At 45.6% G+C, this 20,910-nt stretch overlaps 1 protein-coding gene across 1 annotated transcript in view; it reads left to right on the top strand.

The window, feature by feature from the left end:
- The first annotated feature begins 2,395 nt into the window (after positions 1–2,395).
- LOC149750438 (kinesin-like protein KIF26B) overlaps positions 2,396–20,910 on the top strand; it is a 43,692-nt gene continuing 25,177 nt past the window's right edge. The window contains exon 1 of the mRNA XM_089907759.1: positions 2,396–3,468. Within this exon, the coding sequence (XP_089763885.1) occupies positions 3,067–3,468 (402 nt within the window). The 5' untranslated portion in view covers positions 2,396–3,066. The remainder of the gene's footprint in view (positions 3,469–20,910) is intronic.

Below are 20,910 nucleotides of genomic sequence, written 5' to 3'. Positions count from 1 at the left end.
CAACAGTGGGTTCTGGGCTCTGCCACGTGCTGGCTGTCGGGGGGGCCGTCCTGGTGGCGGGCTCAGCTCCGGCGCTCAAGGTGATTTTGTAGACCCCTCGGGAACCGGGAGGGGAGCGCTGGGCTCCATGGGTCTGAGTGTGTGCCGATTGGTCCCAGGCTAGAGGTGGCAACAAGGGGGCATGGCGTTTGGCAATCCAGGAGCCAAGTGGGTTCCCTGGAGGGTGAACTCAGAGAGAACAGGAACTGCTCTCGTGCATCCCAGGATCTGCGGCTTGGCACATTGGAGGCCAACATGCATGGCTTGTGGCAAGTCGAGCAGCAAATAGCAGTAGGCTGAGTGAGGAAGGAACTGCTTCAAGGGAGAGCAGTGAAAACCAAGAAGAAGCGAGAAAAGGAGTCCCCAGCACCAGGCTGTTCTTCTGGAGTGGATGTATCTTTTCTGCTCCAGCTGCAGATGTCAGGGTCACATCTAGATTCTACAAGGATCTAAAATAAACTATGATGTGTGGATGGGACTGATCTTATTGCTGCCTTTTTTACTGTGATGCTTCCTCTTGGTGATTGGGAGTAAGCGATTAATTTGAGGTTTCTTGAGACCAAATAGTTTGGTGCCTTAAAAGCATAAGCCGTGGGTGGCAGATTGCTTTTGAATGCCAGTCTCTGATCTCTCATGCTGCCTCTAATTATGTAGTAGACCTGGGAATAAAAAAATGACTTACAAAACAGCTACAGGATAAAATACCATGTGGTCATTAAAAAAAAATCACATTTTCAAATGACATATATTGACAAGGGAAAATTCTCATTATGTGAAAAAGCAAGAGTCTATATCTTGACACATATGGGGGCCCAAATACTTCCTTTTAAATAAATGAACATTTTATAGATGAATGTGGGAAAAGCCTTAAGTCTGGGCAAAATTATGAGTCCATTGATGAATATGGCTCTTTGTCTCTTGAAGTGGAAAATCATGGACTAGAGGTCAAGAAATTTGGTTGTAGTCCGAGCTTTTAACCCTTTTGGAGCTGTTTCCTTATCTGGAAACTGAGGTAATGGTCCCTAATGGGCCCTTTTGGGTCCCACACATGCTGAGTTTTGATCAGGGACTCTGGACGAAGCAGCTCTCATTGAGGAGGGCACCGCAAGCAGGTGTCACGTGATTTGCATCGCTTCGTCAGCGAGACTTGATCACCCTTGACCTCCTATGGTTCCCCATCATTTTCTATGACCGTCTTGAGTTTCCACCTCCTGAGTCACTCCTCGCTGCTGCTGTGTAAAGAGGCCTCTTGATTTATTAATCAATCAATCAGTGCATGCTGAAGAGCTGTTCAGGGTAGTTAAACAGGGAAAACAAAATGCTGGAGCCAATAATCAAGATGGATCGTAATTAAGGGTGACCCTCCCACTGCTGATCTCCCTTCCCACCCACAGCTCATCAAACTCCAGTCAGCCCTGATGGGGTTTCCACCCCAAAAAAGCTCCAGCACATTTCGGAAGGGAAGCTTTTCTTCCAATGTCCTAAGGAAAACAGGCCTTGAGATAACCCTCATCAATTACCTGCAGCAATTGTGGAATCTCAGAAGTTCAACCAGGTCCCCAAAATAGCATAGTGGCTCCGTCCATATATGCAGACACTGTCCTCTCCTGTCTCCATTTCCCTACACAGAGTCATGGAGTTGGAAGGACCTTACAATAAAGACAGGCCACGGCCTTGCGTGACAGATGAGAGGTTCAGTGAGGCTAGGTAAGTCGTCCAAGGTCACGTAGCTAATTGGTAGCAGAACCAGAACTAGAAGCCAAATATTTTGATACCCAGTTAACACACCTACTGCTTATTTCTCTGTGCAGTCTTGCTTTCCTATAAAAATTAAAGCAAAGTAAATGAAAGAAATCATCCTCATTAAATTCACTTTCTGATTTCTTTTAGATAAGGGCTTCTGAACGAAAGAGTTTTTAATAGTTTTAGATGAAGTTTCTGGGGAAAAGTATCTTGGACTGTTTATCAAGGAGACATTTTTCTTTTGATGGATCAGGATATCAGACACATGGGTACAGGCATGGCCAGCCTGCCATGGGGCCAATGGTAAACACAGTGAATCTGTAGGGGTTTGCTGGGCTGCTGGAGAGGCTAGATCTCTGGTCCAGAATCTGTTTAGTTTGGTTTTCTTCCAGTGGCACTTAGCACACGGTGTTAATGAGGCTAGGATTTTCTTAGAATAGAATCTCTGTTCTGGGTCACAAGTAGTACCTCCACCTGCTGCCAACTTTCCATAGTTCACGGGGGCCCACAATGCATTGGTCCAGAGTGACTGCACTCACCCCTGCCAGGCCCGGATGACCATTTGTGTCTACTTAATGACCACCTTGGGAGCATCCAGGTATAGCTATGATTCTTTAGTGGACACAAGGGGAAGAATCTGGAATGTTCTTGTTTGACTGGCCTGGTAAGGAGGATGCTCAGAAAGCTTTTTTTTTTTTTTTTTAATTCCTTAAAGTCTCCACTATAAAAATCTTACATTTGTTGGGCTTCCCTGGTGGCGCAGTGGTTGAGAGTCCGCCTGCTGATGCAGGGGACACGGGTTCGTGACCCGGTCCAGGAGGATCCCACATGCCGCGGGGCGGCTGGGCCTGTGAGCCATGGCCGCTGAGCCTGCGCGTCCGGAGCCTGTGCTCCGCAGCGGGAGAGGCCACAACGGCGAGAGGCCCGCGTACCGCAAAAAAACAAAACAAAACTTCTTACATTTGTCAAATGTGTTTGTCAACTAGGGGCTCGTCTGCCAATCTGGCCGCTCATTTCTGCTGGATGTCAGTCAAACAGTCAAACTCTTTGGGTACATCTAGGGCTTAACTCAGAAACCAGGCATCTGAATTGCGCTTACCAGCCTTGATTGATAGACTCTCCTTATTTTTTTGTCTGTGTGTTCTCCAGGACGCTGCTTTCTCGGCTGTGATTCACGACAAGCTCCAGGTCCCCAACACCATCCGGAAGGCATGGAATGACAGGGACAACCGCTGTGACATTTGTGCCACACACTTGAACCAGCTGAAGCAGGAGGCCATTCAGATGGTGCTGACCCTGGAACAGGCAGCTGGCAGTGAGCACTTCGATGGCTCACCTGGCTCGCCCCCAGCCCTTTCCAACATCCCCACTCCGGTGGGGTCCCGGCACGTGGGGGGGCTCCAGCAGCCCAGGGACTGGGCCTTTGTGCCCACCTCCTATGCCTCCTCCAACTACACAGCCCTCATCACCAATAAGCATAGCAGCAAACCCAACAGCCTCGGGGTCAGCAATGGGGTGGAGAAGAAGAGTGGGTCTCCAACCCACCAGGCCAAGGTCAGCCTCCAGATGGCCACCAGCCCCAGCAATGGGAATATCCTCAACTCAGTGGCCATCCAGGCTCACCAGTACCTGGATGGCACCTGGTCCCTGTCGAGAACCAACGGGGTCACCCTCTACCCCTACCAGGTAAGTAGTCTCCGAGCAAGAAAGGGCAGGGCTGGCTACAGTTAAAGCAGAGAAGTGGGCAACACTTCCTGTCTCTACTTTGTCCTCCTGGGAACTCCCCAACTCAGAGCCTAATGTTTCCATGTAGCCCTGCTGAACAATGCTAAATGGAGATAAAATATATGAGGAACGAGTGATCCAAGATAGCACTCTGTTTCCATCGTCTCTACCCTCTGAAGGAGAGGTCGACACCCTTCCTAATCTCTCCCAACTTGAGAGACCTTAACCCTTTTCTATTTGCACCCCACCTTAAATACTGTGGGATTAGGTAACCAACCGCGTGTTCCCCTTTTCTTATTTTCTCTTCTCAGTTATTTAAGTTAGCATGTACTCTCAAGTTTCCCTATAGAAATAAGAGAGCAGGTCTTAAGTCTGCCAAGGAATCTAAAATATTTGTCTTAATTTTGCTCGTGTGAGTTTTCTGTTGGAAGAGGGTTGGCTTTACCATACGTGTTCTCTGTGTCCCTTGAGTCACTCATGTGGGAAGCAGCAGGAAGTGTTGACTGTCGCTCTGGGGTGGAGAGGGGACCAAGGTCGTAGAGTGTATTAGCTGGGGTAGGTAATTGGGGCGGCAAGCGGTCTCGAGTTGTTTCTCGCTTGTGTCCCTGTCGTATGGGGTGTTTGGTGGGTGACCTTCCACTCTGATATCGGGACCCAGCCTCCTTCATCTAGCACGTCACCCTTTTCCAGAGGCCTCAGAGTCTTCCACCAGACCTTGTACAACCAGCCAGGAACTGGAGGAAGAGAGAGGGTGGAGGATCTCACAGGGACATGTGGGGACCCAGCCTGGAAGGGGCAAGAATTCAGTCTCCTGGTCTCACCTTCTCTCAGGGGGAGCCTGGGCAGGCCGATCTGTCCATATGCCCAGGAGAAAAAAGGAACACGCTGAGTGAACACATAGCATAGTTTCTGTTTCATGGGGCAAGGGTACCGGGAAACATAACTTGAGTTATAAATGTGGCTGATAAAATTTCTGGTGCAATTCCTAGAGTGTAGAAGGGAATATAGATTGTTTCTCTTGATATCTTGAAAGAAAGTGGGGAGCGTGGATCATTACCTTAAGAAGTTAGCGTTCTTGGGCTACCAAACTTTTCATTGCCTGGATTTTGGTTTATAAAATATAGAGCACACATCATTTTGTTTAACCCCCCAGTAGGCCTGTGAGGTCGGCAGGGCAGATGTTAGATCTTTCTTTTACAGGTGGGGATCAGCATGCTTAGAGAAATGGAATAATTACCTGTGGCCACAGAGACGGTGCCAGACCAACACCAGCTCTCCCCTGCCCAGGAGAACGGCTCTCCCCGCCACAGCTGCTTCCAACTTTCTTAGCTTACTCCAGAGCAATCTCTGGTCAGCATCTCTTCCAGATATGGTTTCTTTTCAGAAACCATATGGTATACCGAGGGAGAGGACTCCTCTTTTGACTTGTGGGCGCCTGGCTGCCACTTCACCTTTGGACAGAATTTTCTGGGTTGTAGATATAAATATAATGAGGAACCACTTGCACCCTGGTTGGGGCTTCATAGTCTAAGGCTTGAACATAACCATCTAGGGCAGGAACAGAATAGCTGCTTTCCGTTGCTGAATAATATGGTTTTTTTTTTGGTTTGTAGTTTAAAAATAGACAATTCTGAAAATTATAAAAAAAGAATACATGTCTGTTGTAAAATAAAATTTAAAAAATATGAAACAGTTTAAGTAGGGCTTTAAAAATCAACATCACCCAGAAATAGACTACCTAACATTTGGGTGTACTTCCTCCCAGGATTTTCTACACATGCAGTTTCTAAAATTGTGATTATGTTCAATTCTCTGATCTGCTTTTCACTTAATATACTAGGGGCATTTTCCCATGCCATTATCTACTTTTCTAAAACATGATCTTTAATGGTAGCCTAGTATTCCATTATCTAAATACTACCCATTATATGAGTATGCCCTAATTTATATAACCAAGCATCAATTATTAGAGTTTAGGTTTTTGCTACTGTAAATAAAATGCTCTGGTGCACATCCTTCTACCCAGGTCATATTTTCTACACATCCTGGGCTGTGCTAGCCGCATACTCATGTTACACAGACAACTCACATCTCACCTTCCGCCGCCCTAGAGCCCCTGTAACGTGTATCAGGTGCTAGTTAGAGGATTCAGCTGCTGCACAGCACCGATGAGTGAGGACAGAAGAGCGTGGAACTGGTGCTTTCATATAAAGTATTCAGAGTGTGGGGAAAGTTTCTGTAAGGGGGAGAGCTGAAGATGGAGCTTAAAAGGAAGATTAGGGAGTATTGGTACATTTAAAAAATGTGTGCAATAATTCTTTCTGCTCCTCCTTTTTTCCCCCTACCTCAGATGAAAAAGAATTTCCTGTACAATAACAAACGTTTATTAAGCTCTACCAAACGCCAGACACTATGCTATGTGTTGGTCGGGGCTGCTGCCATGGTCTGGAATCCCAGGCTCCTGTCCTGTGGCCCTTAGGGTAGGAAGCAGGGGAAGGGTGCGTTGTGGTTTTTTTTGTAAATTTATTTATTTAATTTTTGGCTGCGTTGGGTCTTGGTTGCTGCGCGAGGGCTTTCTCTAGTTGCGGTGAGCGGGGGCTACTCTTCGTTGAGGTGCGTGGGCTTCTCACCGCGGTGGCTTCTCTTGTTGCGGAGCACGGGTTCTAGGCACTCAGGCTTCGGTAGTTGTGGTGCGCGGGCTCAGTAGTTGTGGCTCGCGGGCTCTAGAGCTCAGGCTCAGTAGTTGTGGCGCACGGGCTTAGTTGCTCTGCGGCAGGTGGGATCTTCCTGGGCCAGGGCTCAAACCCGTGTCCCCTGCATTGGCAGGCAGATTCTTAACCACTGCGCCACCGGCCGAAGCCGGATACAAAGGTGATTCCCGTAAGCCACCAACCTGAGATTGCCCTGGGTAAATTGGATTGCTTCTTTCCAACTCAGAACAGGCTAATTTCTGCATTTCCCCTGAGCAGTAGTTAAAGGGATCAGAGGAAATCTCTCTGGGATCAAGAGATTTGGTGCCTGGCTGTGAACCAGTGTCCCCGTGTCATGACTATGTCTTCCTGATGCCCAAGAGGGGGGGCTCTGGGTCTGGCTAGACTGAATGGCTCCTGTTACGGACATCTCCCGGCAGTAAATATTCTGCAGTTCACAGTCTGGCCAGCTCAGCAGAGATGGGTGACTGCTCTGAAAGCTGACCTCACTTTTCGTGCTCACCCTTACTCCCATATCCCTTCCCACAGAGAAGATGGCCCTCTGGCTTAGTGCCAGAGCTGTTCCTGGGCAGAGAAGCATCTAGACTTTGTTGCTGCCACTGATGCTGCTGTGCACCAACAGACCCGGAGCCTGTAGAAGCAAGGGAGAAGAGGACGCTGCCCTTCTGCCACTTAAGTGCAGGGAGGATGACAAAAATGAAGACAGGCTTTGCAATAGTGAGCAGGGTAAAACCTCTGTATGGGCTTCCCTGGTGGTGCAGTGGTTGAGAGTCCGCCTGCCGACGCAGGGGGCACGGGTTCGTGCCCTGGTCCAGGAAGATCCCACATGCCGCGGAGCCTGCACGTCCGGAGCCTGTGCTCCGCAACGGGAGAGGCCACAACAGTGAGAGGCCCGCGTACCACAAAAACAAACAAACAAAAAAACCTCTGTATGGGTGATAGAAGGGTCCCTCATCAAATCCCTGAAGTCCCCTGTTTCCTACACCACTGTGTAGCAGTCTTCAAAGGCTGCAGTAGGAAGATTTCTTGATTCTCTTTTGCTGTATCCTTCACGTTTCTCAGAAACCTCCAGAAAGTGTGGGAACCCATAAGCATCGCAGATAAATATGAATCTATCCAGAGAGGTAAGAAAAATAGTAAGTTAGGAGACACTGAGATTATATCAAAAATGGCAAACAAACCACAAAGATAATTTTTCATTAAATATCATAGCAAGCTGATTTCACAGCAGTTGTTAAGATGGACTGTTTCAAAGAAAGACTTTCTTTTATTAACTTGCAGACATGTAACACCATCAATACATATATATGGAAAGCAGAGAATGCTCTAGAACTTTCATTTGATCACATGAGTTTTGACTTTGAAGAGACATGTCTGGATTATTTTCTTGTAGTTCACCACAGATTAATGAACTCTTTTGAATGACAATTGCTTTTGCCTGATTTACATTTATAATAGTAAGTACGTGCAGGAAAGACTTTACATAATGCTCCTAATCACAGAATGCTGGTGATTACTATAGGATGGTAATTGCCTTTTGCATCATGGTGGGAGATTTGGAGATGGTCCTGCCTAGTTCAAGTCCATGGCCCCACCGTCTGTTGAACCTCATTTTAGTAGCTTAACATTTTAGTCTATTTCCTTATGAGTGAAATCCCTACCTTGCAAGATAACATAGAGAACAATTAAGAAAAAAGTATGAACGTATTTTGTAAACTGCAACACAGGGGAACGTCTATCAGTTCCCTCATTGCCAGAGGAGAAACCCAGGGTTGAGAGATTGGAGGTTTCTTTTGGGTAGAGCTTCCTGACTATGTTTGATGTCTTTTGCTCATTGAGAACATAGATTCGTTTTATTCTCCTGTTTCTGACAGCAGCTAACATATAAAAAACTGGCTGCTAGTTAGGGAAAGCTCCAATCTCAAGGAAACACTAAAGTTGCTTCTCCTGACTGGCCTTAGATTTAGGAAAAAATTCCAGGCTATAAGACCTATCCGGACCTCAAGGTTTTTGGTGGAAACCACCAGTTAATTGGCTCCAAGCTAATCTTTAACCTGAAGTATCTTAATGATAGTCAATAAATCCTTGGAGGCAATGTAAGTAGTCCAGGTGGCTTTTTGATGTCCCCCTCAGTACAGGGGCATTTGAAAGGGTAGAAGAACTTTATTTTATAGGACCTTGATAAATTGAACTTGTCAAGAAAATTCGAGAAGATGTTAGATGAATACGTAAGTAATAAATCCATAATGAAGCCTTAATGTGATGAAGTATTCAATGAGCATTTCTTGATTTGAGGGAAAATGAGTTTGATAAAAGTTATCCTGCTTTCTCAGACAACATCCACTGGAATCAGTGTTAGAGATAATTCCAGGCTGAACTCTGGTTGAAGTCAGTGAGGGATTGTCTTAGTTATATCTTTAGGAATTAATTGGTACCATGCGGTACCTATAAGCCTTGCTCTTCAGAGGTCAGAAGCCATGGGAGGACTTGGTGCTGACCCTTTTATGGAGGACTTCCAGGTGCCCTTGGAAGAGGGAGGTGGACTCTGACACTCACTAGTGGTCCAGCACCCAGAGGCTTTGACTGTGATGGATCTGTGGAACCTGGAAGCGCACGGGTAGTACAGCTGATGCCTGCGGGGTGAGGTGCACGTGTGCTCCTTCCTCACTGAGCCGCTTTTCACGAAGGAGCAGGGCAGGTGTTTGCAGTGTGTCAGGAGTGGAGGATTCCCATTCACGTTCTTTGCAGCCCTCCAGAGCTCAGCTGCCTGTTCCTGAAATACGCAAAGTGCCCTTCTTGGGCCAGCCTGAGTGCCAATTTGCTGCCCATCTGCTGCTGCTCTGTCCAGCTAGGCCGATAGCACAAGATGTCACAATCTTTTAACATCATGGGTTTTTGTTTTTTTCCTGTTTATAGATGGCCAGATGAGTGTTATTTATCACCTTTATAAATTCTGACAAATGCTGAACACAAGAAAAGGAATCAGTTTGTATACTCAGTCATGGACAGAGCATTTCTCAGGAATATGGTGCTCAGGGTGAAATTCCAAAAAAGTCATAACCTCTTATAAATACGGGCAGGGCCATGGGCTGAAGGAAACACCCAAACTTCATCAGGAAATTACAGAAATGTTTTTTATCTGGTCATTTACTTGGGTGGTAGGCTGAATAAGGGCCTCTCAAAGATGTTCATGTCCTGAACCCTGGAACCTATGGATAGGCTACCTTACAAAGTAAAAGAGGTTTTGCAGATATGGTAAAGTGAAGGATCTTCAGATGAGGAGATCATCCTGGATTATCTGTGTGGGTCCAACGTAATCATAAGGGTCCTCATAAAAGGGAGACAGGAGTATCAGAGTCAGAAGGAGCAGATGTAAGGACAGAAGCAGAGGTCAGAAGAGAGAAGATGTAAGCTTGTTGCCTTTGAAGGGGGAGGAAGGGGCTGTAAGCCAAAGAGTGAAGGCGGCCTCTAAAAAACTGGAAAAATCAAGAATCAGATCCTCCCCTAGAGCCTCCAGAAAGAAGCAGCCCTGCAAGCGCATTTTAGATGTCTGACCTCCTGAACTTTACAGAATAGAGAATAGAGGTGTGCTGTTTTTCTATGCAAAACTTTCAGTAATTTGCTTCAGGGATGGGCATAGGAGATTAATAAGCATTTGGTAGCTGAAAAGCTTGGTAGGAGAAGCTAATGAGGTATGCAGACCGTGGAGCTGCTGTGGAAGCCTGCAGGATGGCCGAGAACATGGGCTTTTCATCCCGTACAACAAGCTGCGTTACCCGGTGGATCAGACAGTACATTAGCAAGTCAGATTATTTCATTTGGGTGCCTCCACAGAATGAGAGGTTACTCATACTGCGCGGATGGTTTTCAATTGTCTCAGATTTCCCTATTGTTACAGCATCATAATAACAAGCACATCACAGCCACTCTCCATCGGGTAGCTAGTAATTACCGTTATGTAAGTATCTCATATGTTGAAACTGCAGAAAACATTCGAAGCCGGGGGTGGGAGTGTTGGGGAGAGACTCGGCTGGAATATCTGTAGAAGGAAGCTCATCTTCTCTGTAGGGTCTGTTGACCAGATTGTAGGGGTTTCATGGAACTGTTCTTATGTCGTCTGGTGTTTCGAGGGTTCACATGAACTTGAAAGCACCTTGAAAATTGCAGAGCAGAAGGTGTTAGTTGCTATCATTTTTTAATTTGGTAGGCAGAAGACAGCCACTGGAGATCTCAGAGCAGGAGAATGGAAAGATCTCCTTGCTTGACAACAGGAATTCTCAAAGTTGGCTGCACGCTAGAATTGCTTGGAAGCTTTAAAGAAGAATACCAGGGCTTCCCTGGTGGCGCAGTGGTTGAGAGTCCGCCTGCCAGTGCAGGGGACACAGGTTCGTGCCCCAGTCCGGGAGGATCCCACGTGCTGCGGAGCGGCTGGGCCCATGAGCCATGGCCACTGAGCCTGCGCGTCCGGAGCCTGTGCTCCGCAACGGGAGAGGCCACAACAGTGAGAGGCCCGCGTACCGCAAAAAAAAAAAAAAAAAAAAAGAAGAATACCAGCGTCTAAGCCACACTCCAGACCAATTAAATCAGAATATCTCGGGCGGGACCCAGGCTTTGTTTTAACTGCCAGGGCAAAGAACCACAGCTTTAAAGAACAATTTATCTGGCAGTGGTGAAATAAGTGCAGGGAAGGGAACAATGAAGATGGATGGATGGATAGATAGATAGATAGATAGATGGATGGTATATCAGTTTCCTAGGGCTGCCATAATAAAATTACCACAAACCAAGTGGCTTAAAATAACAAAAATTTATTGTTTCATAGTTCTGGAGGCTAGAAGTCCACAACTGACGTGTCGGGAGGGCCGTAGTCCTCTGAAGGCTCAATGGGAGAATTCTTCCTTGTCTTTTCCAGCGGGTGTTCTTTGGCTTGTGGCTGTGTCACTCCAGACTCTGCCTCTGTCTTCACAAGGCCTTCTCCTCTTCTCTTCCCTCTTATTAAAAGGACACTGGTCATTGAATTTAGGACCCACTCTAAGGCAGTATGATCTCATCCCAACCCTTCACTAATTACATCTGCAGAGATCCTAAGGTCACATGCTGAGGCTCTGAGTGGACATGAATTGCGGGGGGCGCTAGTTCCTCTCACGACATATAGATAGATGCCACGTAGATGCCAGACAGACGGACGGGTGAAAGGTGAAGGTAGCGTTGAGGAGGTGAGCACACCCATGCTCCTTCCTTGCTGATCCACTTCTGAAAAAGGAAGGAGGTGCAGATGTTCACAGACGGTCAGCAGTAGAGCACTCCTGTTCTGTTCTGTGGAGGGAGAAAAATTAAGGGAAGGGCAAAGCCAAGAAAGTGAGGGAAGAGTCGTATCCACACACACCCGTATCCAGGTGGAGACTACCTCAAGAGTCAGGTGAAATGAAAAAAAAAAAATCCACACATGAGTTTTTTTTGTGGAGTAATAACCACCTCCTCTTCTGAACTTACATACTACCTTTAAAGTCAGCTGTGCTTTCACAGCCATAGGTATAAATGTAAATAGCACTTCCTGGAGCGCCCCCTGGGGTAGCTCAGCTCACGCTGAGCACCTAATGTGACTAGTGCTGGAAAGGTTCTGTTCCTTTTCTACCGACCAAGCTGACCGTTTGGGTTAAGTTGGTGGAATGGTCTGTGTTTTTGTTTTTCTCCTTCAGAGATATTTCTAAGCCCTAGAAAGAGGCTAGAAATACTGAGTAAGGTGCTATGCTGCTTAAAAGTGTTTCTTATTCTCCCCTCGGTCCTTTGTGTGTGGGGGAGCTGAGAGGTGTGGGAAAGTGGTTCTCTCTCTCAAGCAGAGGGGACCTGACTCACCCCTCTTCTTCAGCTCTCTGAGGCCAGGCTGGGGTGGGGGGCAGAGCTGAGGATTGCTGCGCGAGGGAAGTGACATCATGCCGGAGAGAAGATTCCCTGGATGTGACCCTTTTTCACAGTTGTCTTTGTTTTAGACAGCATCTCACCTCCTCTCCCATTTGGCCATCCTCCCCAGCCCTGGTTTCCTCAGGCAGAATACTTGCTTTCTCTGTAGAGTTGAGGAAAGGAACCAAGCTCACTGTCCATAGTGAGCTACCCAAGGGGGTAACAACGGCTACTGATTTTTTTTTTTTTTTTTTTTTTTTTTTTGCGGTACGCGGGCCTCTCACTGCTATGGCCCCTCCCGTTGTGGAGCACAGGCTCCGGACGCGCAGGCTCAGTGGCCATGGCTTATGGGCCCAGCTGCTCCGCGGCATGTGAGATCTTCCCGGACCGGGGCATGAACCCGTGTCCCCTGCATCGGCAGGTGGACTCTCAACCACTGCGCCACCGGGGAAGCCCAGCTACTGCTTTTTTTAAATGACAAAGTAAACAGATTTCTTTTTTTTTTTAAGGAACTCTGAGGCTGATACTTATCAATGAGTTTATCCAAGTCTCAAACAATGAGGGACTAGATGTTGGGTCACGCTAGATTTGCAGCTCATGCACCCGAAATAAAAGTGCAGCTTCCTTGCTTACTGTGTGACCTCGAGCAGGCGTCTTACTATGGTGTGTCTCTATCTTCTCCTCTGCAAGGTGGTCCGTTGCAGAGCTGTTATGGGGATTATATGAGACGATGTATGTAGAACACTTAGCATCGTGTCTGACACGTTGGTGACCCCTCCGTGAAGGGACTTGATACTTGAGGGCATCTCCTCTTGGTCAATGCAGATTCCCCAGACTCAAGACTGAATGGAATCAGGGCCCTCTTTTCCAATATACGAACCAGTGGTGGATGAAAAAACAAGACCCAAACCATACAATGATATTAAGCTTATGAAATAAATGTTACCCCATAACGTCAGCCACCTCCACATATTGCCAGAAACCAGCCTTCCGTATGTGCACCACATCTTACACGAGAAGGTCATATTCTAAACAGGATGATCTCATCCCACCGTTAGTGAGTAAATTGATAAAATATTGAAAGGCCCATGGACCCATTTTTCTCCATTTTTGAAGACATTTTGAAAGGAGGAGGGGCGGCAGTATATAAACATGAATCACTTAAAATTCTACAGAGTAGTAGAGGGTAGCATTTAAAATAATTCAAAAGAGTAGTATCTCATTATTTTGGAGTTAACGCCCATTGAAAGAACACTTTGAAATAGTCCTCGGGTCTCTCATTCTTGCTTTCCTTAGTTTACACCTTTGGTAAATGTAATTGTAATACACTTGCATTCTTATTATTCACTTACATCTTTATTTATAAAATACGTTTTTCTTTTTCTTTTTTTTTTTTTCCAGTACACGGCCCTCTCACTGTTGTGGCCTCTCCCATTGCGGAGCACAGGCTCCGGACGCGCAGGCTCAGTGGCCATGGCTCACGGGCCCAGCCGCTCCGCAGCATGTGGGATCTTCCCGGACCGGGGCACGAACCCATGTTCCCTGCATCAGCAGGCGGACTCTCAACCACTGCGCCACCAGGGAAGCCCTAAAATACGTTTTTCTTTTAAAAGTATTTTAAACTTATTACATAATTTGGAATCGTCAATAAATTGGAAACTTCAAGTCTGCTCTTTGCCTACCCCACCGCAGGCACACACCTAATTAATTTTAAATTGAGATTTTACTGTGCTAACAGTCTTCAGCGTGACAAATTAGCATGCTTCTGTCTTGTGGAGTATTTGTGAAGATTAGTTAATGAGTCATATATTTCTTATGCCTAAATCATTCCCAGGGAGTAATTTAGGTGTTTAGGAAGCATGTTAGTTACCATTTTTAGGACCCTGGAGACCATTTAGTGCATTGCTGCTGCACCAGTGGCCTCAAGGTGTTAACATACCCCTTCGGAAGCTTATCCGTGACACTTTCCCCTTTTGTTAAAGCAAACAGACCCCAGAGACCCTAGTGGAAGCAAGATGAGAAGGCTGCCCTTGTGAATTACAGACGACAAACTGAGGCCCAGAAATGTCAAGTGACCCGCCCAAGGTCACGCGAGCACACCTGAGCTGGGATTCAAAGTTTCCTTTGCACTGGCCCCTCCCCCCAGGGGAAGGGGCCAGCTCCCCAAATTGGTTCAACATTTCACATCCTGGGGAGAGCCACTCACAGCACACTCTGGGAACGTTTCTTTGGGGCAATTCTGAGTCACTAGGACTTGCAAGTCCACGTTCATGTTGTATTGCTCTGCACAGTCACGTAGAAATAAATGCCCTGTGTTACGTATTCTCGCTGGGAGGCGGAGAGGCCGGTGGGGACAAAGCTTGAGACAAAGATGGGCCAAAAACAAACAAAAAAGGCTGTGGAAGCAATGCTGCCATCTAGTGAGACATGTTTTAGCTCATCTGAGAGACAGACTGAACACGCCTAATACTGGGAATCTCACCATGAATTATACTAATTTCCTAAAATGAATAAGAGGCAACAGGGCCCTTTCCTTGTCAACAGTGTGATCTTAATTGAACGGAATAGTATATGTTTAAACTCAGTGTCCTAACACACATTCTTTAGAAAGGACCCCGTTGGCCAAGATCTCCAGTGAAGATGGAACTCGGTTTGGGGTAGTGGACAGGGTGCCCAGGTCTGCATGGAGGTCTGGCTCGCCTGCTTATTAGCTGAGTGACATTTTGCCACATAAAAATATCAGTACCTCCTTTTATAGTATCTCTCTCCTAAGATTGTTTTAAGGATTAGGTTCATTCATTCTAAATTTTTTTTTTTTACTTCTAAGCACTGGATTTTAATGAAATTTTAGGCACACACACACACAAAATGAGATCCCATACTGAGAAATTCTACAAAATCGGCCTCATCGACTATTCATACAGCATGACTCTCTGCCTACCTGCAGCCTAACAAGACATTTGAAGGTGAGGTAGACACACCTGGAACAATGCACATAAGCCTGGAAAAAAATGGTGGAACTGGTGATCTGAAGACTGAGGCATCCCTGTATCTGAGCTCAGTTTCCAGCAGTCGCGACATGATGACCATCTCGAACACGGCTGTTTCGCAGGGCTCACTCTGTAGCTTCAAGACTCGTTCAGAACCCATTTCAGCTAAGATTGTGTATCAGAGTTTTTGTTGAAGACAACAGTTTTCTTGTTTTCCTCTAAGGACAGATTGCACTTTTTCAACTAAATAGCCTTTTTGGTGGAATGCTTCAGTGGCGTAGGTGCTTTGAGGGTTTAATTGCTGCTGTCAGGTTAGGTGGACCACTCCCTCCAGACACGCTGTTCAAAATTCAGGGCTGAGTCCACCGTTTATGAAACTGGCCATTTAGAAGCAGCAGCCATGTTGTTGAGTCCCTTCGGAGGTAAGAGAGGGACAGAACAGGGAAATGAAAATTCTTGTCCACAAGTAATGAGTAGAAAAGATCGATGGGGGTAGCTGGTGCTTTGTGGAAAAAATGAGGGGCAGGGGACGCTGGCCTCTAACAAGGGTAGTTTCGAAGCTTTACTCTTCTAGAAAAAGGGCAGCAGATCCACTTGCTACCGAGGAGGGGACACTGATTGGTTGCTGAGAGTGTGGCTGGTTGGCTAAAAAGGGCAGGAAGTGTTTCAGCCATCGAAATGACCTTTGCTTTGGGGACCGTGGAGACGGTAGAGTGCAATGAACCACAAATCTTAATTCCATCTCCACTTCTGCCACTTACTTCATGACCCTGGGCACTTTCTCCATTTACAAAGAGGAAAACTGGAGCCCCATTCTACCCTCAGCTGTGTCAGCCTGTGAACAGACAGCTGAGCTTTTAACATTTCACACTCCCCTAGCGGGGTGCTCATCCTTTTTCTGGGTTGGTTTCTCTCCAAAGTTATCAAGTTCACTGTCTCTCAACTTGCAATTCAGTATGCACATATTGAGCCGTATGTGCATGTTATTGATTTAGTTTCATAGTAATAAGAATAATAATTACAGCTAACACTTACTGAGTGCACACCATATTCCAGGCACGGTGCTTGCTGCAGAGGAATCCCACACTTCTGAACTCCGAAAAATTTAGTCAACAAATGTGTTATTCAGCATGTACTTAGTCATTCGTTGGAATTAAGAAGTTTGGTAGATAGCATTTCTACAAGTTAATAATAATATAAGTTTTATATTAATAGTAAACTCGATGAGGGAGTTCTGGTCTTATCTGATTTCAATATTAAGCAAGTCCTATCCTGACGATTGCCCTTATTTAGTGACTAGTCTTCGGTCTTCATTCTCCTCACCTCGCCCAGTGTCCCATCTCTCTTTTTCTTTCTTCCTTCTTTATTTTAAATTACACAATCACCTCTCGAGACTTCTAAGACTTAATTACTTAGGTTGAAAATTATTCATACGTTTCCCCTCATTCTACCCTTATATTTTCATTTTAACACGGTTTATTTGCGTCTCTGAGAAAGGGTGGGCAAAGGAAATAAAAGGACTTGCAGTGAAAATCAGTCAATTCTATCACTTGTTAGCAATTTATAGAAAATATTTGGCAGAAAAGGCAATGGAAACTAAGATGGACTAATTAGAAAGGAAGTCACATATTTAGACATCACAAACCTTTCGACCTCTTCAAACTGGCTGCTAACTTCTAATTATGCAATAGGCTCAGTGGAAAATGAACCAACACAGCATTCGGGGTTAATTGGTGTAAATGTATTAATTACAGTAACTACTCATTAAATGTTTTATAAGGTATATATGTTCCTAGCATAATATCTGTTGAATACACATACACTGAATATATATATATTGTAAACACGTAACACCTGTTAGAACCAAGTATTTAAACTCTCTCGCATACTGTTACTTCATAGCACCCTGAATCTACACCCCTGCTTGTTATCATTAGGAAGGCACATCTGGGGACAGGATTACAAGAAGGTGGAAAGGACAGCAGATATGTGAAGCCACAGTGATATCGTGAGAACGGTGTGTTGCAGGCTGGTGAAGAGGCAGAGGACCGAGGTGGCATTGACAATGGGCCACGTGTGGGCTCCATTCCTACACACTACGTACAGGGCCCTGGTAGTTAGGCAATGAGAAGCCACATGTAAATACAACTCTTTGGGTAGTAGGGTAGCGATGCTACTGCTAACAGGGAGAGAGAGGGAAGTGGGCAGACCACTGCTTTGGGAGGTGGTGAGGCCCGGAGAAAGACAGCAGCAGAGGGCTTGGGTGAGGGATGACTGATTCCACGGATGTTCAGGATAAAGCCCCAAGACCTTGAGGACGGTGGGACAAAGAAGAGGATAGTTGAGGAGGACACCTGGGTTTCTGCGTCGGGTGCCACATGGTGGTGAGCTGTTTACTAGTTCAAGGAAGGCTGAAGGGGTGAGGCCGAGGGAAGACACAAGAAAAGAGTTCGGGTTTGAACACCTGGGCTCCAGGATATCTGTGGGACCCTGGTCCAGAGGCAGATGTGAATGAGAGTCGGCAGGGTTAGAGGCAAGGCTGCATTGTGTCTAGGAGGTAGGTACAGTTGAGGCTAGGCCGTAAGAGAAGCGGGAGAAGCTATTTCTTCCAGAGCCCAGGTCTTCCGGCTTTGGTCAGTGTCTTCTCCACGGTACTATTCTGTCGTGTCAGTACCTAGACATGAAAAGCAGGGTCATTATGTTATAACCACACTGTGTTAAGTCATACATTTATTCATCCATTCAGCAAACATTTTTTGAGCCAGACACCATACTAGTTCCTGGGGATACAAAGCACAGTGCTTTAGACAGCTGAGGTAGGGCTTATGCCTGTTATCAGTATGTCTTGGTGTAGGAGGTCAGTGAGGGATGATGGGCTGTTCTAATTGGCTGTCCTTTACCTGCACGTGTGTGTGTAGGGGGGGCAGCCAGTAGTGTTCTTTTTTTTTTTTAACATCTCTATTGGAGTATAATTGCTTTACAATGGTGTGTTAGTTTCTGCTTTATAACAAAGTGAATCAGTTATACATATACATATGTTCCCATATCTCTTCCCTCTTGCGTCTCCCTCCCTCCAGTAGTGTTCTTAAAGTGGCACTGAGTGACTCCTGTGGCCTCGATGGTGGGCAGGCTCTATGACCCTAACTACTGGGCGGTGGGCTCAGAGGGCTCCTGACGCCCAGCTGGCTTGGCAGCTATGGAGGAAAACTAGACCCTGACCACCCACAATGCAGAAGAATCTCACCCTCACCCTCCTCCACCCTGATCTTGGTGTCCATAAACACTGCAAGGGTCACAGGGATCCCACTAACTGGCTTCACTACCTGTATTAGCACTGTTTCCTACTTTAAACAACCTCCTTTTTAATGCTGTCCGTTGATAAGATAAGTGATGAGTAACTTCATCAGCTTAACCTATGACAAAAGTCACGAATCATTTTGTCACTCTCTGATCCTGGGAGGAGAAAAACAGTTCAATGGAACAATAGATTCAAGTCAGTATTTCCTTTCATTCAGTGTTCTGAGACACTCACAGTATGCCAGGTATCAGGGACTGGGATGTAAAGATGTGTGAGGCTTAGAGCACAGCTCTCTGACGAAGGTCAGACTGGGGTCAGTGCCAGGGCAGAAGCACAGGCGCCATGCTGTGGGAAAACAGGGTGGGACCCAGATAGGAATTCCATCCGGGTATCTGGAAAAATGCATCTCAACATTGGTTATTTATATAGCTATGGATTAGGTGAACTGTTTATCTAACTGAGCAGTAATCCAGAAATAAATAGTAGATGTTGTATTATTAGAGGAAGTAGAGGTATAATTACCCTGTCTAGCTCTTGATTCCACCTTTAGAAATATCTCTCTGCTGCCCTTGTCTGCGTGTATTATCAGCAGGCAGAGCTGTCCTGACACCTCCCCCCGAGTGTGACTGGGTGCTGCTGTGACCCTGTGCAGGCAGGGCAGAATGCGAAGGCACCAGAGATCTAGTCCAAGTCTCACTTTTCTCCCTCATCCGCTTCACCCAACCTCTGGTTATTCACCCAGGAAATGTTAAGAGTCCTGGGCTGCAGTTACCAACTTTGGTCTAATATGTGCTTATATTTTGGGGGCTCGAATAGGCCATTTTGAACCCTTGAGTTAAAAGGTCCTCTGGTTCCATGCCGCCCCCTTCAGACACTGAGAAGCAGATCAGTTACCGCTCTCCCTGGTGAGTCTTCCATGCTCATCTGTATGAGACCAAAGGTGTGACATGGAAACTATGGTGATTGAGATGTTCTGGCACATGAAGTTCACGTTTAGTATTTGGGGAGAATTAATCTTACAGGACAAAGGCCCATGATCTGAACATTTTAGTATTTTTATTGAAGGATTAAAAAAAAAACCCACCTTTTGAGAAGATTTACATTATAATGTTCTGGATCAATACTTTTTGAAGAAGTAGAAAAGTAGATAAAGTAGCTCACACTGAAAATAGTTTTCCTCGAAAAATAAGACTAAAGTGATTATTCGAATAACGTACTTTTAATTACTGAAGAAAAAACAGCTACTTTAAATGCCTAGTCACATAAATGTCATAGTCCTGATTTGCCCAGATTTGCTCTTTTTTCTCTTACCTTTCACATGTGCTGCTGTTAGCGTTTATCGCTGTGTTTGGAAACTGCCAGGGTAAAGACTGTGTTAATTTACCTGGTCCAGTGTATTTTCACCAGAAACAGGAGCGTGACTGAGTCGTTCCTTCCACATCTCTCTCCCGCCTCCCCTGGAGAGGAGTGAGTTAAGTCATCATGGAAAGATGGCGCTTGGGCTGTTCTTTCTGGGGACAGGCTTACCAGCCCTCCTCTCATATCCCTTTCTTCACCGTTACGAATCTAACCTTTCAATTCCATTCGTCCAAAATTGTATTTCTGTCAGGAATGCTGCTCTAAGTCTGTGTTTATTCTAGGAGGGAAGATAGCCAATCAACGGGTTGGTTCTGAACCTTGGATCTGACCACAGAAAAGCTACCGTGGGGTGTGAAGTGTGCCCCCATCCCTATAAGTCTGTCTCTGTAAGTTGACCCTGGAACAGTGAGCATTGGGGAAGAGAGGCAATGACCCTCTTTGAGTGAGGCTTACAGGCAGCAAGAAAGCTTAATCCAAGGGATGTCATTTCCTCTCAGATGGGGGAGGATTTCTATTACATCTAGTGTTTAATAATTCAAGAGTTCACACTGTCCACTCTCAAAAAAGCTCATCTTTGTGTATGCACATTCACACGTGCACACAAGCACACAACTCTCCTGGCAGAACTGGAATAAGCTATAATTTATCTACCTTTACTACTAGAATTGGCTGACAAAAGAGCTATAGCTTATATTATATCAACATTAAAAAAGAAACGTTTCAAGCTCATTTTACATAACCATGATTATCCATTGAAGGGGTATTCTAATCCTTTGAGTATCTGAAGCAGTAAATTATGTTTTGGAAGAATGCTTAAATTACTTACGATGTTTAAATTTTTTAAAAAATTGCCTTTTTATCCGTTTTTAAAATCTAAGTTATACATGCACATAAGTTAAAGGGTTAAATCATTTGACAAGACTTGATATGAAGGACACCAGTCCACGACTGGGAATGCAGTGGACATTTCCTGCTTCCATTAATATCTATTTCCATATCATATCATTCCTATGTTCCTACTAACTTGATATAGTTAGTTTTAGACTACCTATTACAGCAGCTCTCAACGTGTACTCTGTGGACCGTTTGAGTCCCAAGATCCTTTCACTGGGTCCATGAGTTCAAAACTATTTTTATGTAACAT

This window comes from Delphinapterus leucas, chromosome 1 (genome assembly GCF_059928025.1).
Source record: "Delphinapterus leucas isolate spDelLeu-1000000601 "Yukka" chromosome 1, BTC_Dleu_Yukka2, whole genome shotgun sequence".
Classification (NCBI taxonomy): domain Eukaryota; kingdom Metazoa; phylum Chordata; class Mammalia; order Artiodactyla; family Monodontidae; genus Delphinapterus; species Delphinapterus leucas.
Note: the sequence above shows the minus strand (reverse complement) of the source record. Positions and strands in the feature narration are given on the sequence as shown.